This window comes from Chaetura pelagica, unplaced genomic scaffold (genome assembly GCF_000747805.2).
Source record: "Chaetura pelagica isolate M959 unplaced genomic scaffold, ChaPel_1.0 scaffold123, whole genome shotgun sequence".
NCBI lineage: Eukaryota > Metazoa > Chordata > Aves > Apodiformes > Apodidae > Chaetura > Chaetura pelagica.
In genome coordinates, this window is record NW_009953295.1 from 5,589,696 (window position 1) to 5,605,975 (window position 16,280).

General features: G+C 43.1%; 1 protein-coding gene across 1 annotated transcript in view; it reads right to left on the minus strand.

Annotated features, from left to right (window-relative positions):
• Positions 1-13,337: 13,337 nt before the first annotated feature.
• The window catches only part of ING1 (inhibitor of growth family, member 1), a 5,621-nt gene continuing 2,678 nt past the window's right edge, over positions 13,338-16,280 (minus strand). The window contains exon 2 of the mRNA XM_009997919.1: positions 13,338-14,383. Coding sequence (XP_009996221.1) covers positions 13,680-14,383 — 704 coding nt within the window. The 3' untranslated portion in view covers positions 13,338-13,679. The remainder of the gene's footprint in view (positions 14,384-16,280) is intronic.

Here is a 16,280-nt window from a genome sequence, read left to right on the forward strand (position 1 = left end):
CTTCGTAGCTCTCCCAAGGCTGAGTGAGATGCAACCCCAGCAGGTGCTGATTCCTGCACAACAGGGAGGCAAGGGAACCCCAGCTACCCGTGCCGCTGCCTCGTGCTGCTCCTTCAGTCTCCTGCTCATCACCTGCAAAACAATCACAAGCTCTGCTGGAGCAGACACAAGGAAATGTGTAATGGGGCTTCTGTTCCAGGCAGGTACTCGGTGTCACCACATCTCACCTACGCTTACTCATCTGGCTCCTGCAAAGGAGGCTGGAGGTGGCCCCATGGGAAGGGGCTGGGGACGGCCAAAAGCTTCTCCCTTCGGGTGTCTCCAGACGCCCTCTCAACTTGGCATGTGAACAGGGACTTCCATAGTAAGGACTTGCCTCAGCAAGGGCTGCAGGCAAGTTTGGTTTTAGCAGAGGTCTAGCCCTGCAAACTGCAGGGCAAAGCTGCGGCAGAGAGGTGGCTTTCTTTCCTTGGATGGTGTGATGGGAAAAAGAGTAGGGATGCTTGAGCACAGGGGCTTGAGGGGGTCAGCAGTGTTTCACAGTAGGAAGAGTTGGACTTGGGTGACAAGTCTAGGACAATCTAGGACAACACAGTGATAAAAAGAGAAGCTTTGAAGGCGATGCTGGAAGTTAATCTCATGTAAGGCAGGTGAACATAAACAGCTCTTTGCTCTAGCAGAACACAAGCAGAGACAATTTTTTTATATGAATGTCTCAAGGTATCTATCTGCCTTGGCTTCAGTCTTTGATTCTGCCCTTTTGTAAATAGATTGTTACATTGCTATCATCCTATTGTATTCATATTTTGAGCATTTTAACTAGCAATTCCAATTTACAGACACCAATTCATTTTCCTTGCTGATTCCCCATGGTATGATTAGCAAATTTGCAGTTACACAGTCAGTGGGGGCAAGACAGTCCATATTCACAGAGGGAATCATATGAAGTAATTTAATGTGTCAAATCCCACAAAAGTTTGGCAACATATGCATCATGGGAACCTTAGGAAAAATTGAGGCTCATTATTACAACAAAAAAATATCCCCAGTTGTACCAGATCTTGTGAAAACAATGAGTTACTGCAATGAGTTACTGACTTAAAATATCATGTAAAACATATTTGAAATTCCAATAGGCTTTGGTAGAAGCTGTAGGGGTTCATCTGACAGCAGAGTTGGGCACAGAAGGGTGGGAGGGATGGCATGGACTGAGTGATAAGATCCATGCACGTAGATAGTCAGAGATGTCAGATATGAAATTAGTGGGAAATGTGCTTATGCATATTAGTGATAGTTTAGTCCCAATTCCTGGTTCTACAGCAGTACCTGTTCCTTGGGCTCATTTATGTTCAACTTCACTCTTGCTTCTTTCAGTAGGCTCCAGTATACACAAGGGAAGTTGTTGGTCTTCCTTTGGACTAAATACATTCAGAAGTTGCAGAAACTACTCTCTCTTTTCAAAAAGCAGATAAACTGCAGCAAATGGATCAAGTGTGGTTTCACTGGCATGCTGCCAGGATCCAGAAAAACACCTGCTGACAGTCTGCATACCCTCTGGGGCTGGGCAGGCCCCCCCTGGCCCTCAGCAGCAGCCTGCCCTATGCCCTCCCAGTGCACATGAGGAGACAGGGACTCACTCACTCGACCCTTGGCTCGTGCCAACCTGCCACAAGGCTCACAGCTGCTATTTTTGCAACGTGATGAAATTGCCCTTCTCCTGCTCCTCAACTTTGCCAGCCACTTACACCTCCCCTCTAGGTTCCTGGAGCAAGAAAGTGACCTAATGTCCACCAGCAGCCTGCTACAGAGGACCCTTTCCCAAAACAGTCCGAAACCTGCCTGTGTGGCTCAGGAAACCTGCTGTGTGGGAACCTCTTTCCTTCCCCATATACACTTGGACACACAGCGTGTCCAGACATGGCCAGTGCTGGGGTCTTTCATGTCAAGCTCCCAGGTCGTGCAGCCTGGCAGATCACTCAGGCAGATGACATCCCATATGTGTCTCCTGGACCAGGTTCAGCTCCGTAGGAAAATCTGTTCTCCCCAGAGCCTATACCATCAGCAGTGTGTTTTGGGCAGGTGTGGTACTGGTGCTGTGTCCAGCTGCACAGCTCCAGGCATCACGGGGGCTGCAAATACAGCCTGACCAGCTTGGGCCTTCACGCCTTGCACGGAGGATAAGATGGCAGAGGCACTAGCTCCTGACCCACAGTGTAGGACTGGGTACAATTTTATGCTGCCTCATCCTTTTAATCAAAAAGTTCATCTTCCTTTCTGATAAGTATCTAAGAAACATAGAATGGCTTGGGTTGGAAGGGACCTTAAAGAGCATCCAGTTCCACCCAACCTGCATGGGCAGGGACACTTCCCGCTAGACCAGGTTGCTCAGAGCCCCATCCAGCCTGGCCCTGAACACTTCCAGGGATGGGAATATGACACCTTCTCTGCAAATATCCCATTTCCTGAGGTACAGGATTTATAAAAAGAAAACTGTGGCTATGAAAACACCACCACGAAGAAGACAAGTTCCATGTTGCTCTGGTCACATGCACAGCTAAGCTCAGAAAATCCTGTTGCTACAGAAGTTTATTTAGGAAACTCAGAATTGTGGAATGTTTCAGCATCAGACTTTTTCCTAGCACTGCAAGTATTTCCAACAGCTCTGTTCATGGCCAGGCACTAAAGTACTAATAAAAGACAAGCAGCCAAAAATAGGTGTGAGGTTTTGAGTTGGTCTAAGATGGATCAGAAATGAGATGTGGAGAGCTGGGAACTTACCAGAAGCACAGCAAAACCAAAGCATGCATCTTCAGATAAATTATATAATCCAGGGATTCCCTTCTTCTGCCCCCCAGTTAAGGAAAAGTTTAGAAAAGCTGGCAAAATATTTCAATCTGTTTGTATGTGACAGGAAAGAAATCACCATGGAATGCCTTCTAAAGAAAAATAATAAAAAATCACCCTGCAAGACTCCAGAGCTACAAGCTTGTGTTGGGGTTGGTTAGGGATGGGTCAAAAGGATTACTCTGCTTATTTACTTTTTCTTGATAGTGCTGATCCCCACCGAGGAAGTGCAAAGCTCATTCCAATGCTTCAATGGACTCTTACACCAGAAATAAGAGCGAGCAGGTATTTCCTGTCAAGAGTTAGAGGGACTTCTGGAGAGCTGTATGAATCTGAATTCAGTTGTCCTTGCTGAATTGTACAAGATTTCTGATGATCCCCCCACTCCAGCCTGTCTAGCTCTCAAGCCCCACCCCTGGAAATGTTCAAGGGCAGGTTGGATGGGGCTCTGAGCAACCTGATCAAGTAGGAGGTGGCCCTACCCATGCCGGGGGTTTGGATCTAGACGATCTTTTAAGTCACTTCTAACCCAAACCATTCTATGATTCTATGATGACTGGCACCATCATGTCAGTTTGGTGTCACCGGCAATCTTGGCAAGAAAGTCCCTCACCACTTCCTCCAATTCCCTGATAATGATGTTAACCAGGACAGGTCACAGGACAGACCTGTGGCAGTCCACTGGTTATCAGCTCCCAAGAAGAAAGTAAATGACTCATCACCCTGACCGTCTCAGCCCAACCAACCAAAATGCTACTTGCCAATCTAGTTGTCCACCTGTCCACACTGCAATTTCCCAGCTTAGATGTGTTAATATTATGGGAGACAATATTGAAACCCTGCTGAAGTTTACATGAACAGCATCCCACTCATTAAAACTGAAGCAAACGAGATCCAGCACTTTCCCCTCATTCACAAATCTGGTAATTTTATAAAGAAAGGTGAACAGGCTGGTCAGGTATCATTTATCCTTGGTAAAGCCACGCTGAAGTCTCTCATTCACCTTCTTCTTCATGTGCCCAGAAATGTGCTCCAAAGGGACTTGTTCCCTGATTTTCCCAGGAAGCAAAGTGAGACTGACTTGCCCACAGTCCCCCAACTTGTCCTTCTGGCTTTACAAAAAACATTCATTTGTGACAACCTTTCTCAAACCATGCTACATACAAGCAGTCATCTGTGCACTCAGCATAATTTATGCACAGTCCTTTCACTTCTGTCCTGTAGTCATCTTCTTGGTCATGCCAGTCCACCTAAAATTATCTTAGGAGGTGGAATGAGAAATGTTCATATTGCTGTGAAGCCAAATTCCCTTCAGACAGCTGGCTGCTGGGAATCCTAATCTTACAGCAATCCTTTCTGCACCTACAGCAGAGAACCAACCCTGTCCCCTAAAGCCCTCACAAGTTCCAGGAGTGCTGGACAAGGAGAAGAGGTTCTGTAGTTACTACTGTGCCCTTGTTCTGCAAAAATGTCCAGAATTTTCCAATCCACAGGGTGCACAGATGACCACAGACTGTCCGTTAGAAATAATTGATAGGGAAGGAGATATATAAGCTTTCAAATATTCTTTCAGAAAATTAAACAGAGAATCAGACACATCCACTAATCTTCTGTATTATACCTTTCTGAACCCTCCCCCAAAACAGTGCAAAAAATAGTGTGTGTAGAGTTCCTAGTCTAAATCCCAGGAGGACGTGTCCTCAGTGGCATCCATGATGGTACAGAGACCCCAGAGACAAAAAAGCTTTGTTGACCAGTGAGATGTGTGCAAGATGCTGATAAAACAGCCTCCAGCAGCTGCTTGATATGAACAGAGATGCCTTCTCTGCACTTTCACTGCAGGGAATCTCTGCTCTCCAGAAAGACCAGGCGAAGGTCCAGCATGCAATGAAGCAACCTGCACTGGCAGCATACCTGAGTCTGTGTCTCTAGCTTTTACTTCAAGCAAGAAAATGATCAAAAAGAGCCCTGTGTTAGAAAGGATGAAACAACGGACCCTCCGAGAGTTAAGTGAAACATTTAAAGTAAGATTTACATCAGCTTCACAAGTAAATATACTTCTCTTCTTCCTGAGCTTTGGTCCAAATTTTTTAAACTAGTTCTCCAGAAGTTCCTTTGTTTTCACCTTTTATATGCTAGTGGCATCTGACAACAGATCTTAATGCCTGAAATATCTCCTGAAATACCAGCATCTGACAGTGGCTTCCATTACCTGTGGAAAATTGTAATGGTGTACTCATGGAAGTTAATACTTGTGCTTTTTTTTTGAGAAACTTGCTTAACTATTGTTTGACAGCGAGTTGAGAAATATGATTTTTTCCACTTCTGCACCACCAGATACGGCAAATGAACCTTTGGCCTTTGTCTTGCACAAAGAAGGTTATTTGGCTTCGCTTGAAACCCCTGCGGATACAGGTGATACCTCCTGGCCAGCAATGCCTTTTGTAAAATAACATCTATAGGTGATAGGACACCTTGGTAATCCACTTCTGGCAGTTCTTCAATAGTGTATTGTATGGCCTGACATGCTTCTGGCTTTGCAAAATCTTGGAGAGTCACTTAGGAGAAGTGAGCAGGGGTCCCACATTTTGTGTTTACCTTTTCAGGAAATTTGATGCTGTGTTTCCCTAGAAGGTATTTATATAGAACCCTTTTAAATCTTTTACAGGCTGGGGAATATTACTTCTGATATCAAAGTCCAGCTGTTTACCTTGGTATTGTAGCATTACTTCCACTCTTCACAAGAACTTCTCTCCCTTTTGTAAAGGTTACTTTGTGTTGATTCTAAGGGCTCAGAGTAAGGGAGCTCTCATAACACCTTCTATATTTCCAGAAAAAAAAAAAAAAGTAATAATATATATATGTGAGTGTGAATAACGAAGACTGAGAACAGTATCAGTAATTTGAACTTAAAATTATTACTTCTGTGTTCTTGAAGCTGTCTCCAATCCAAGTAGAATAGGCTCAGAGGATTAAAAAAACCTGATACAAAATCAGGACATCCAAACAATCGTATTTCTCTTCCATGTGACATGATGTCAACATGATATGACCATGATCAACATTTTTTAAGTAACTGTGACCATAGATTAGACTTGATTAAAGTTTGAGATATGTGACATTGATTTTTTTCTACTTTCAGTGTCCTCCAGGGACACCTACAAACTGCAGCATTCAGACTAAGGGGACTTTCCTGTACGAATTGCCCTTAATCTTTTAGTTGTTGAATAAAATCACTGTGTGGAACATGCATATAACAATTCATCTTTTACTGATACAGCTCTCAATAAATTGTCTGTTCCCAAAGTTATAAGACTGAAGAAGCTATTATGAGAAAGGCACATTTTATTTCAGATGAAATGATGCAAATCTCAAGGAGAGCAGAGGCTGGCAGAAAGAAAAGTCCCCTGATATATATCTTTTAATTAACATAGCAAAACATTCCTTTCTGTATGCAGATAAGTAATTTATGCACAAGTCATTTGGGCTTCTCATCCTTATCACTATAAAACTTTTTTTTCTTTGCAAGTTTGATTTATTTTTGAAAAAAAGAAACCCAACAAAAACTAGTGAAGTATGTTGTATGATGAGAGAGTTTGGGATGTAAAGCAGTGAGGAGACAATAGTAATTTAAATTGTATTCATTCTTTCACAAAATGAGAGTATAAAGGTGAATTTCTCTGCCTTACCCAAGTTTTAAAATATTCACTCAAGAGATTCAAGTTTAAGTATAAATATAAATTTGTTTTATGATGCTGAGTTACCAGCATAGTCTCTTGGGGCCTAACCTGACCTGTCAGCAAGCCAAACCCAAGGGATCACTCGATTTTCTTCGCATCATGATCCTTTCCCCAAAGCATGAAGCAGAAGCCAAAGTTCAGGGCCAGTTCAGCCAGTGCCTGCATGGACAACTGTCGTATCACAAGCATGAGGTCACCTACTACCTGCATCTTCTGCAGCTCCCACAGAGGCTCTTCTAGCCCTCAGTCTCAGCTGACAGCTGTATAGGAAGGCTGACTTTTTAAGGTAAGCCATTGAAAATAAAAGCAACAACTTAAAGTAGCTTAAAAATCAGTGTTACTGTCAATGTCCATAGAAGTACATTTAATAAGCAATCCGAATAACCTTGAAACTTTTTTGGGGGATAGACTCAATGCACACGTGCTCAGTACGCCCAGCACAATTGTATAGAAACTCAAATTACCCAACTGCAGGGAATCCTGCCATTTCAGACCCTTTTTTTGCTCCCTGCTTCAGTAGTTACTATTTGGATGACAGAATTTCACCCCAACAATGAAAGGAATTTTGGCTTCTACAAAGCATCCATCTACCTGACCAGGATTTCTTCCACACTCTTGGTTACTGCAGCGTCTGAGAATTCAGGACCTTGTGTTAGATGTATAGTGCACAAGGTCTTTAAAAATGAGTAGCTGAACTACCAAGATGCTTTAGAGAGGACAGGAGACCCAGCACTTCTTCTCAAGGATGTTAAGACACAAGATTTATTTATGGTTCTCAAGTAAAAGCTAGAAATGTAAAGGCCGGTACCTGTTTTTAGAAGTTTGGTATCAATCACCTTTTGTCTCCTTCCAGCGGAGCTGTAGCGGCGGTGAGGTCCTGCAGAGGAGCCAGTGACACGTGCTGGGTGAGAGAGATGGTAACCACCATTGGCAAAGCTGTTTATGAAGTGAACTAAAGATCAATTTAATTCAGGAATCAGGCTTCACATACTGACAACCAGAAGCCTGCAACTGGGGAGAGCCACCAGCCCTCCACACTCCTGTCCTAGCTGCTACCACAGCTTCCCTGCTGTCAGAGGGGGCAGAGCTACCTTAGCTTTTGTCTGCCAACAATAAATGCTTGCTGGGAAAGGTAATCAAGGCACCCTGGACTTAGGTGAAAACCTTAATACTATGTCTCAGCAGCTCCTATACATATGTCATTAGCTCTGGTGCTTTTCCTCACCGTGTCATTCCTTCTACTTGTTACATTTGGGATTTCAGTCACACCTGGGAAAGTAAGAAGCTGCACAGACAATTACTAGCTTTATTTTTTGACATTACGTTGAATGCTCACATTAATTTAATACACAAAAGGGAAAAATTGTTAGCTATGGCTAAAGTTGTTTTTTCTTATGTACACAGAGCAAACAGGCGGTGAGGAGGAGGTTAAGTCCAACTAAAGCAATAGAATGCACTCCAAGGCTATTCAAATTTGTTTTGAAGCTTTTCTACCACAGATAACTTTTTTGGGGTGTTATATTCTGTGAAGCACTTTACAATATTTTGCCTCTCTCATTTTTATTACAATGTAAAAGATTAACTAAAAATACCCTACCAAAAAATGAGATCTGCCAAGAGGTCCAATTCAATTGTATTTATTCTGCACGCTCCATGAAATTAGGACACAGTTAATCAGCAACTGTGCTTAATTAGTAAGAAACCTATTTAAACCTAATGATACACATGGCCAGGGCTGCTGCTGCTTAATGAAGACACTAGTTCTGCTTAATTGGGATGCTTTCAGGTGATATGAGGGTTGAAACTGATGCTTTGCTCCGCTGTTTCAGGATCACGGTGGTTCTCTCTCTCAGTCCTACTGGGAACACTTTGCAATTGGGGCTGACGTAGCACCCAAAAGGCTCCCTCACTGCTGCCCTTTATCTCCTGACTCCAGCTCTCCACTGCCAGCTGCTTGACTGCAGAACAAATCTGCCCTCTGAGGACAAGGACAACTCAGGTGTGCTGCCTGCCCCCTTGATTCAAGTGTTGAAGCAGAGCTTTTCAGTAGTCAGAACTTTACCTTCAGCTCCAGGCTTCAGCACTGCCTGAATGTTTCCAATGAGAAGTTTAAGGAGTTTGTGATTCTTGCTGCTGTGACTTCCTTCTCAACTAACACCTGCTGATCTTCATGTACTGTGTGAATGCTACCGTACCTGATAGCCACTCACTAGCCCAGGGGAGATGAGTCAGAAGCCTTAGCTCAGTTCCTAGAAGAGCCTTCCTCTCACTCAGGCTTTTTGTTGGCCTCCTCAGAGGGTCATTGAGAGATTCAGGTGTGTCCAGAGGAGGGCCACAAAGATGATCAGAGGGCTGGAGCACCTCTCCTGTGAAGACAGGCTCAGACAGTGAGGGCTGTTCAGCCTGGAGAAGGCTCCAGGAAGACCTTACAATGGCCTTCCTGAAAAGGCTACAGAAAACCTGGGGAGGGACTTTTTACAAGGGCATGTAGTGATAGGTTGAGAGATAATGGATTTGAACTGGAAGAGGGGAGATTTAGGCTAGACACTAGGAAGAAATTCTTTACTATGAGGGTGGTGAGACATGGGCAGAGGTTGCCCAGGGAAGCTGTGGATGTCCCCTCTCTGGAAGTGTTCAGGGCCAGGTTAGATGGGCCTTGGAGAAACCTGGTCTAGAGGAAGTTGTCCCTAACCCTTCCTTCCCAAACCATTCTATGATTCTATGGTTCTCAAACCTGCAGCTGATCCCCCTGAATCACAGCACTGTTACCTTGCTAGGCAGTATAAGGAAACTTGCAAATTAGCTGATCTATCACACAGAAATAATTAGAACTGGCTCAAAGGATGGCATTTTCTCATGACCATCAAACGCACTCATAACTAAGAAAGGAGGATTTGTAAAGACCTGTTGCAAAGACAGGACTTTAGACAAGATACCAAAGCCAGAACCGAGTCAGCATGGTGCACAGCACTTGCCAGTGTGTCAGGGCACCATGAGATGGCGTCACTTCCACCAACAAAGAGCTTAGTGCCCCAAGTCTGACTGAAGTAACTGTGGCCATCGACTGAAACTAGACCTGTTGAATGTTACCGTGCGGGTCCAGTCAGCCCCTGGGGTCAAGCAGCAGAACAATGTGGCAGCCCTCTGTAACAGGGTGAGTTGGGAAGATAACACAAGTCTTGGAAAAAGACAGAAAAGGATTAACTCCAAGCTGCTTTGCAAATCAGCAGCTGTGTTTTGCAAAAAGACTGAAATATGGGAGGCCACAGCAAGGCTTCGGTAGCAGGAAATACACTGATTAAAGAGCAATGTAAATATTGCTTTACTAACCTATCTTTCTTACCATGCTTCTTTGCACCTTCGTTGTTTTCTTCTGGCTATTCATATTCCGAAGAGCCAGTGCAGACATTTCATGCAACAGGCTTGGTTTGAAACTGTGTCTGCACTAGCTCCTACACAAAGTTTCACTGGGGTTTCACGAGTACAAGCCTTCCAAGTTATCCGTGTTCTCAGATTAGGATGGTGGGAGGACAGCAGAATGGCAGGAAAGACCAGAAACGTTGGCATTAGCCACAACAGCAAGTGGAGGGAAGGAGAAGGAAAGATCAGGAAGTGCACAAAGAGAATGGAAAATGAGATGGCTGAGTAGAGGAAAAGAGAAGGGTAAGAGAGAAGAGCAATGACACACCAACTCTAAACCACCTCAGGAGCAGGAGCTCTGGTTCAGAGTGGTTGCTTACCCCGAGGAAAGGTGGCTTGGTATAATGTGACAGTCTGTTCCAGGCACGTGTGGTGGCTGAAACATGGCTGCACACACCCTTGCTGTGCCTACATGTAGTGATAGGTTGAGAGATAATGGATTTGAACTGGAAGAGGGGAGATTTAGGCTAGACACTAGGAAGAAATTCTTTACTATGAGGGTGGTGAGACATGGGCAGAGGTTGCCCAGGGAAGCTGTGGATGTCCCCTCTCTGGAAGTGTTCAGGGCCAGGTTAGATGGGCCTTGGAGAAACCTGGTCTAGAGGAAGTTGTCCCTAACCCTTCCTTCCCAAACCATTCTATGATTCTATGGTTCTCAAACCTGCAGCTGATCCCCCTGAATCACAGCACTGTTACCTTGCTAGGCAGTATAAGGAAACTTGCAAATTAGCTGATCTATCACACAGAAATAATTAGAACTGGCTCAAAGGATGGCATTTTCTCATGACCATCAAACGCACTCATAACTAAGAAAGGAGGATTTGTAAAGACCTGTTGCAAAGACAGGACTTTAGACAAGATACCAAAGCCAGAACCGAGTCAGCACGGTGCACAGCACTTGCCAGTGTGTCAGGGCACCATGAGATGGCGTCACTTCCACCAACAAAGAGCTTAGTGCCCCAAGTCTGACTGAAGTAACTGTGGCCATCGACTGAAACTAGACCTGTTGAATGTTACCGTGCGGGTCCAGTCAGCCCCTGGGGTCAAGCAGCAGAACAATGTGGCAGCCCTCTGTAACAGGGTGAGTTGGGAAGATAACACAAGTCTTGGAAAAAGACAGAAAGGGATTAACTCCAAGCTGCTTTGCAAATCAGCAGCTGTGTTTTGCAAAAAGACTGAAATATGGGAGGCCACAGCAAGGCTTCGGTAGCAGGAAATACACTGATTAAAGAGCAATGTAAATATTGCTTTACTAACCTATCTTTCTTACCATGCTTCTTTGCACCTTTGTTGTTTTCTTCTGGCTATTCACATTCCGAAGAGCCAGTGCAGACATTTCATGCAACAGGCTTGGTTTGAAACTGTGTCTGCACTAGCTCCTACACAAAGTTTCACTGGGGTTTCACGAGTACAAGCCTTCCAAGTTATCCGTGTTCTCAGATTAGGATGGTGGGAGGACAGCAGAATGGCAGGAAAGACCAGAAACGTTGGCATTAGCCACAACAGCAAGTGGAGGGAAGGAGAAGGAAAGATCAGGAAGTGCACAAAGAGAATGGAAAATGAGATGGCTGAGTAGAGGAAAAGAGAAGGGTAAGAGACAAGAGCAATGACACACCAACTCTAAACCACCTCAGGAGCAGGAGCTCTGGTTCAGAGTGGTTGCTTACCCCAAGGAAAGGTGGCTTGGTATAATGTGACAGTCTGTTCCAGGCACGTGTGGTGGCTGAAACATGGCTGCACACACCCTTGCTGTGCCTATGCAGAAACAAACCAGGACTCCTACTTGTCACTGTGAGCATGTCTGGCTGGCTGGGAATACCCAAGCAAGGTGATGCCATGCATCTCGTGGCTTCTCGGTACATCTTTAGAAAACATGTGGCTCCTTCAAATGTCTTGTGTTCACCTGGATCCAAAACCTTGTCTCCCCTACTTCCAAAAGGCCTGATGGAATACCCTGGGGAAAAGCTGCACGACCTCAATGGTATGGTTTTGCTGTCCAGGAGGCAAAACTTCACAATTTTAAGTTTTAAGAGAATGCTGTGTTTCAAAAAACCCCAACCCCAGCCTCCCATATTCATCCAAGACTCATGTCTGACCCACGAGTTCACAACCTTCACTTCCATGGCCTTCCTACTGCTGGTCCCATCCTTTCTCACACGCAGTGAAGGCTCCCAGGGGGATGGGGATATTAAATCTGCTCAGCCAGAACATCGGCCCTGCCAGATACGCAGCTGAAGGAAACAGTCTCATGAAGCTTCACTAAAGCTAAGTGACAGAGGATCTGCATACCTTGGTCATAGCCAACATGTTTTTGTATGAGGTGACCATCAAGAATAAAACCAACCCCAGAATGGCTGCAACAGTACACAAAAGATCATTCTGCTGATAACAAGCATGGAAAGATTTATATCTGTAGTGTAAAAGAATGAGAACAACTGAACAAGACCAGCTATCGATTTTTAGATAAATGGCCTGGTGTGGGAGGGACAGCAAGCACAGAATGAGTTGAGTTGGATGGAAAGTTAAATGCTATTTTGGCTCTCCTGTGATCTTGCTGGCCATAAATTCTGTGAAGATTCACTGTCAGAACTGTAATTTGGTTACCACTACAACAGTTTCAGGCGTGCTAGCAGCAGCTTGCTGGAGCTGCTGAGGTTAAAAGACAATTTTTAAAATAAGCTATAGGAATGGTCATTAAACATGATTGCTAAAGAAGCAAACTGTCAAAGTTCTTTCATTTATTTCTTAATATCACAGCTGTACAGTTTTCATACATACAGCAGGAAATGCACATTGGTTACACAATGGCATTTGGCTGCATTTCCAAGTATAATACAGTAAGTGCAACTCCACTTTAAAATGTACATTTATACAACTTAAACAAATTAAAGATTGCTACACTACTATCTGTGACAGTATAAAGCTTCGTTTATGTTAAGTCTCATTACTAAACCACTTCCTGGTTAAATATAAAACATATTCAATCATTTTAAAATGGCCCTTGTGGTACTTGGCCAGCATATAAAATATTTGTTGTGTAAAATTTAACCATTAACTTTTTCTTTTTAAAAAATAATCCTCTAAGCCTATTTAAACATTTGCTATTGAACTGCTATACTGACACTTTGTAGCAGGAACCAAATTTTTACCCTTCTTTTGTTTGCTCTTGCACTGCTTATGATGGAAAGAAATTACATTTTTAATGTATTGAGCTTTATTCAGATACAACCAAATGGCTAAACTATTTAACAATTTTGCTCAAAAGGTAAATAACATTCTTCAAGAAAGAAAACGAAATTACATTTCAGAGATATTTATCATCAAAATTTTAATGGGTAGAGTGCTACCAGCACTGCAGAAAAAAAAAAAAAAAAAAAAAAAAAAGATAAAAAAAAAAGAATATTAATTTATCTTTTAAGACGCACCTGAATATTCAGTTTAAACTCTTATAACTTTAATTTTGGAATACATTGGTCCACAGACCACAGTCTTGTTACAGTTTACCAAATGAAAAACAAAATTGCTTATTGCCGTCCCTATAACAGGAATGGTTCAGTTTTAAACCTCCTTTAAAAATATACATTTTACAATCCTTTCACCTCAACAAAGGTGACACTGACAATAAATACACTGGTTTGGTGGTTTTCTTTTTCTTCACTAGGAAAAGTCTGCAAACTACCTGTTGTAGGCCCTTTCTTTTTTAGACTTCTCCAACGCCTTGTCCATAGTTTTCTCATTTTCTCCTCTACATTTGGGGCAGTACCATTTGCCCTTCGGTTTGTGATTGAGTCCCACGCAGGAAAAGTGAAACCACTCGATGGGGCACTCGTCGTTATCGCATCCTATCATTTCTCCATAGGAGACCTGGTTGCACAAGCAGTATGTTGGCTCGTTAGGGTCAATAGGAAGGTCTGGTGGAGAAGCTTCCCTCTCTGCTTTAGCCTTGGATCGTTTCTTCTTCTTGGACGTTTTTGCTTTCTTCTCCTTTGGAGTTCCTGAGGTGATGTCATCGTGATCGTGGTTATTCGAAGCATTTTCTCGATTCTCATTGTTCCGTTGCCGCCTCGATCTCTTATTGTTGGGCTTTTCGGCCTGTGCGATTGTCTCATTCTTTGACTTATCTTGGCTGGCTTTCCCGCTGTTTCCAGTGGTATCGTTAGTCTCCTGGCAAGTCTCAAACAGTTCCATGTGGCTGTCCACTTGCCTGGTTCTGTTCTCAACAAGCTCCACCATCTGACTGACGATTTGGATCTTCTCATCGCCCAGCTCCTGACTCCGAATCAAAGCTCTCTGTATGCAGTGCAACATTCTTCTCTTCTGCACAGCATCTGTCTCTCGTTTAAATTTTTCATAGTAATCATCCAGGTCCTTCAGAATCTCTGCAAGGTAGGAATAAAAGCTGTAAATATTTTCAACAAGGAGAATGGCAAAACAAAGCGTCCCCGTGCTTTTCCTTCCACCCAGGAACACCTTTCTGTGATGCACAAAGCTGGTCAGAGTCCCTGGATCTGGTATGTGACAAGGGGCTCATGCCTCCAGCAGAATACTTTTGTTACAGTTCAGTCCCACAGGAACAGAAAGCAAATGCTGACTTAGAAAAAAAAAAAAAGGACTAAATATAATTTCACATCTGTTAACAATTCTCGCCTTTCAATGTATCAGTAATTCAAAAGAACTAACAAAACAAATAAAGTTTAAAGTTCAAAAATTAATTGTAAAATCCGAAGGCCAATGTAATAGATTGTTTGCATGGACATTTTCTGTATATCAACATTAATATTTTTAGTGAATGACTGAGAGTGGGAGAGAAAGAAAGCAAAAACCAGTGCAGAAATCAGATGCTGAGTTACTTAATAATCACTCACCTATTTGACAGCTGATGTAGAAGAACTTCAAATACATGGGGCTGGGCCCTCAGCTATGGCAAGTTTCACCTGACACTGCTGAGTTATTTTTGCTGAGAATGTGAGGCCACTTAAATCCCTAGTACTACAGAATTAGGATTGTAATATCCAAGGCACCTAGATTATTTCCTCCCTATAGTTTATGTAAAAAGCCTGTTGCTTACTTTTTAAAACACAGAAATCTAATCTTCATTAAATATTTACTGGGGAGAAGGAGATTAAAAAGTTAGAACATTAAAGACAATATGCAACGATTGGAACAGCTAGATCTTCCAATTTAAAATGCTAACACTGAATAATATGTTAGATCTCGAACTGCACCTCAAGAATTGTTCCAACAGTGTATACAAAAGAACACTACACAAGTGTGTTTAAAGTTTCAAGACTAGTTCTAGAGACCTATTTTGAGCAGATGCTTTTGACTTTCCCTCCCTTTGATACTCAAATCAACTCAAATGTACAGAACACTCGGCACTAAGTCCTCAAAAACATGCAGAATGTTTTTCCTCTATCTCCTTTCTTTTCTGATTTTTCCCTGTCTCACAGGGTTAGAACAGACTGGTTTAGAGAAACAAAATACATTGAGATATAAAAATCTAATGTCAGTTCACCCAATAGAAACCAGGATCTCGTATACATGCAAACAGTATCAGCAAAACTGTGTCTGAATTTCACAAGCATGAACCTACTTTTTGTTGTTGTTCTTAAAGGAAGAGAATGTGGTAACGACAATTTACATACACAACTAATAACTACCCAGCGATTTAGGTTTTGTCTTCCCTTTGAACACACACATTCCAAATTTCTCGTGAAGACACAGACATTTTCCGCAAGTTTTACTTCAGCTTTCAGAGCTGCAGCCCATGTTTCTCACATCAGGATAAGCATGACGTGTCAGCAGCCACTGCAGTATCACCTATCTGACCAAAACTGGTATTTCAATGTTATTAACTATCTAAACTAAACTATTAACTATCTAAACTAACTAAAAAGGCAAATGCCTTTTTTTTTTTTCCTGTCTAAAAACCCCACAACAATCCACACACAGAAAACCCCCACCAAAACCCCTGTCCCCAAACCCACAACTGTACAGAAGATCAAGGATTCAGAAAGACTAAAAACCCAGTGCTCATTATGTTCAGTGGCTGAAATGCACAGGTTTTATGCCCTAACTTTTGGCACTTGACAGATGCCATCAGTTTAACCCATCTCCACCGGGTCTGCAGGCATCTTCCACGAGGAACACTCCCTTGACACCACGAGAGATGCAGTGACCTGACGCCTGACAACTCCAGCGCGAGCACCGCGCACACACACACACACACGCACACACACACACACACACACACACACACGCACACACACACGCACA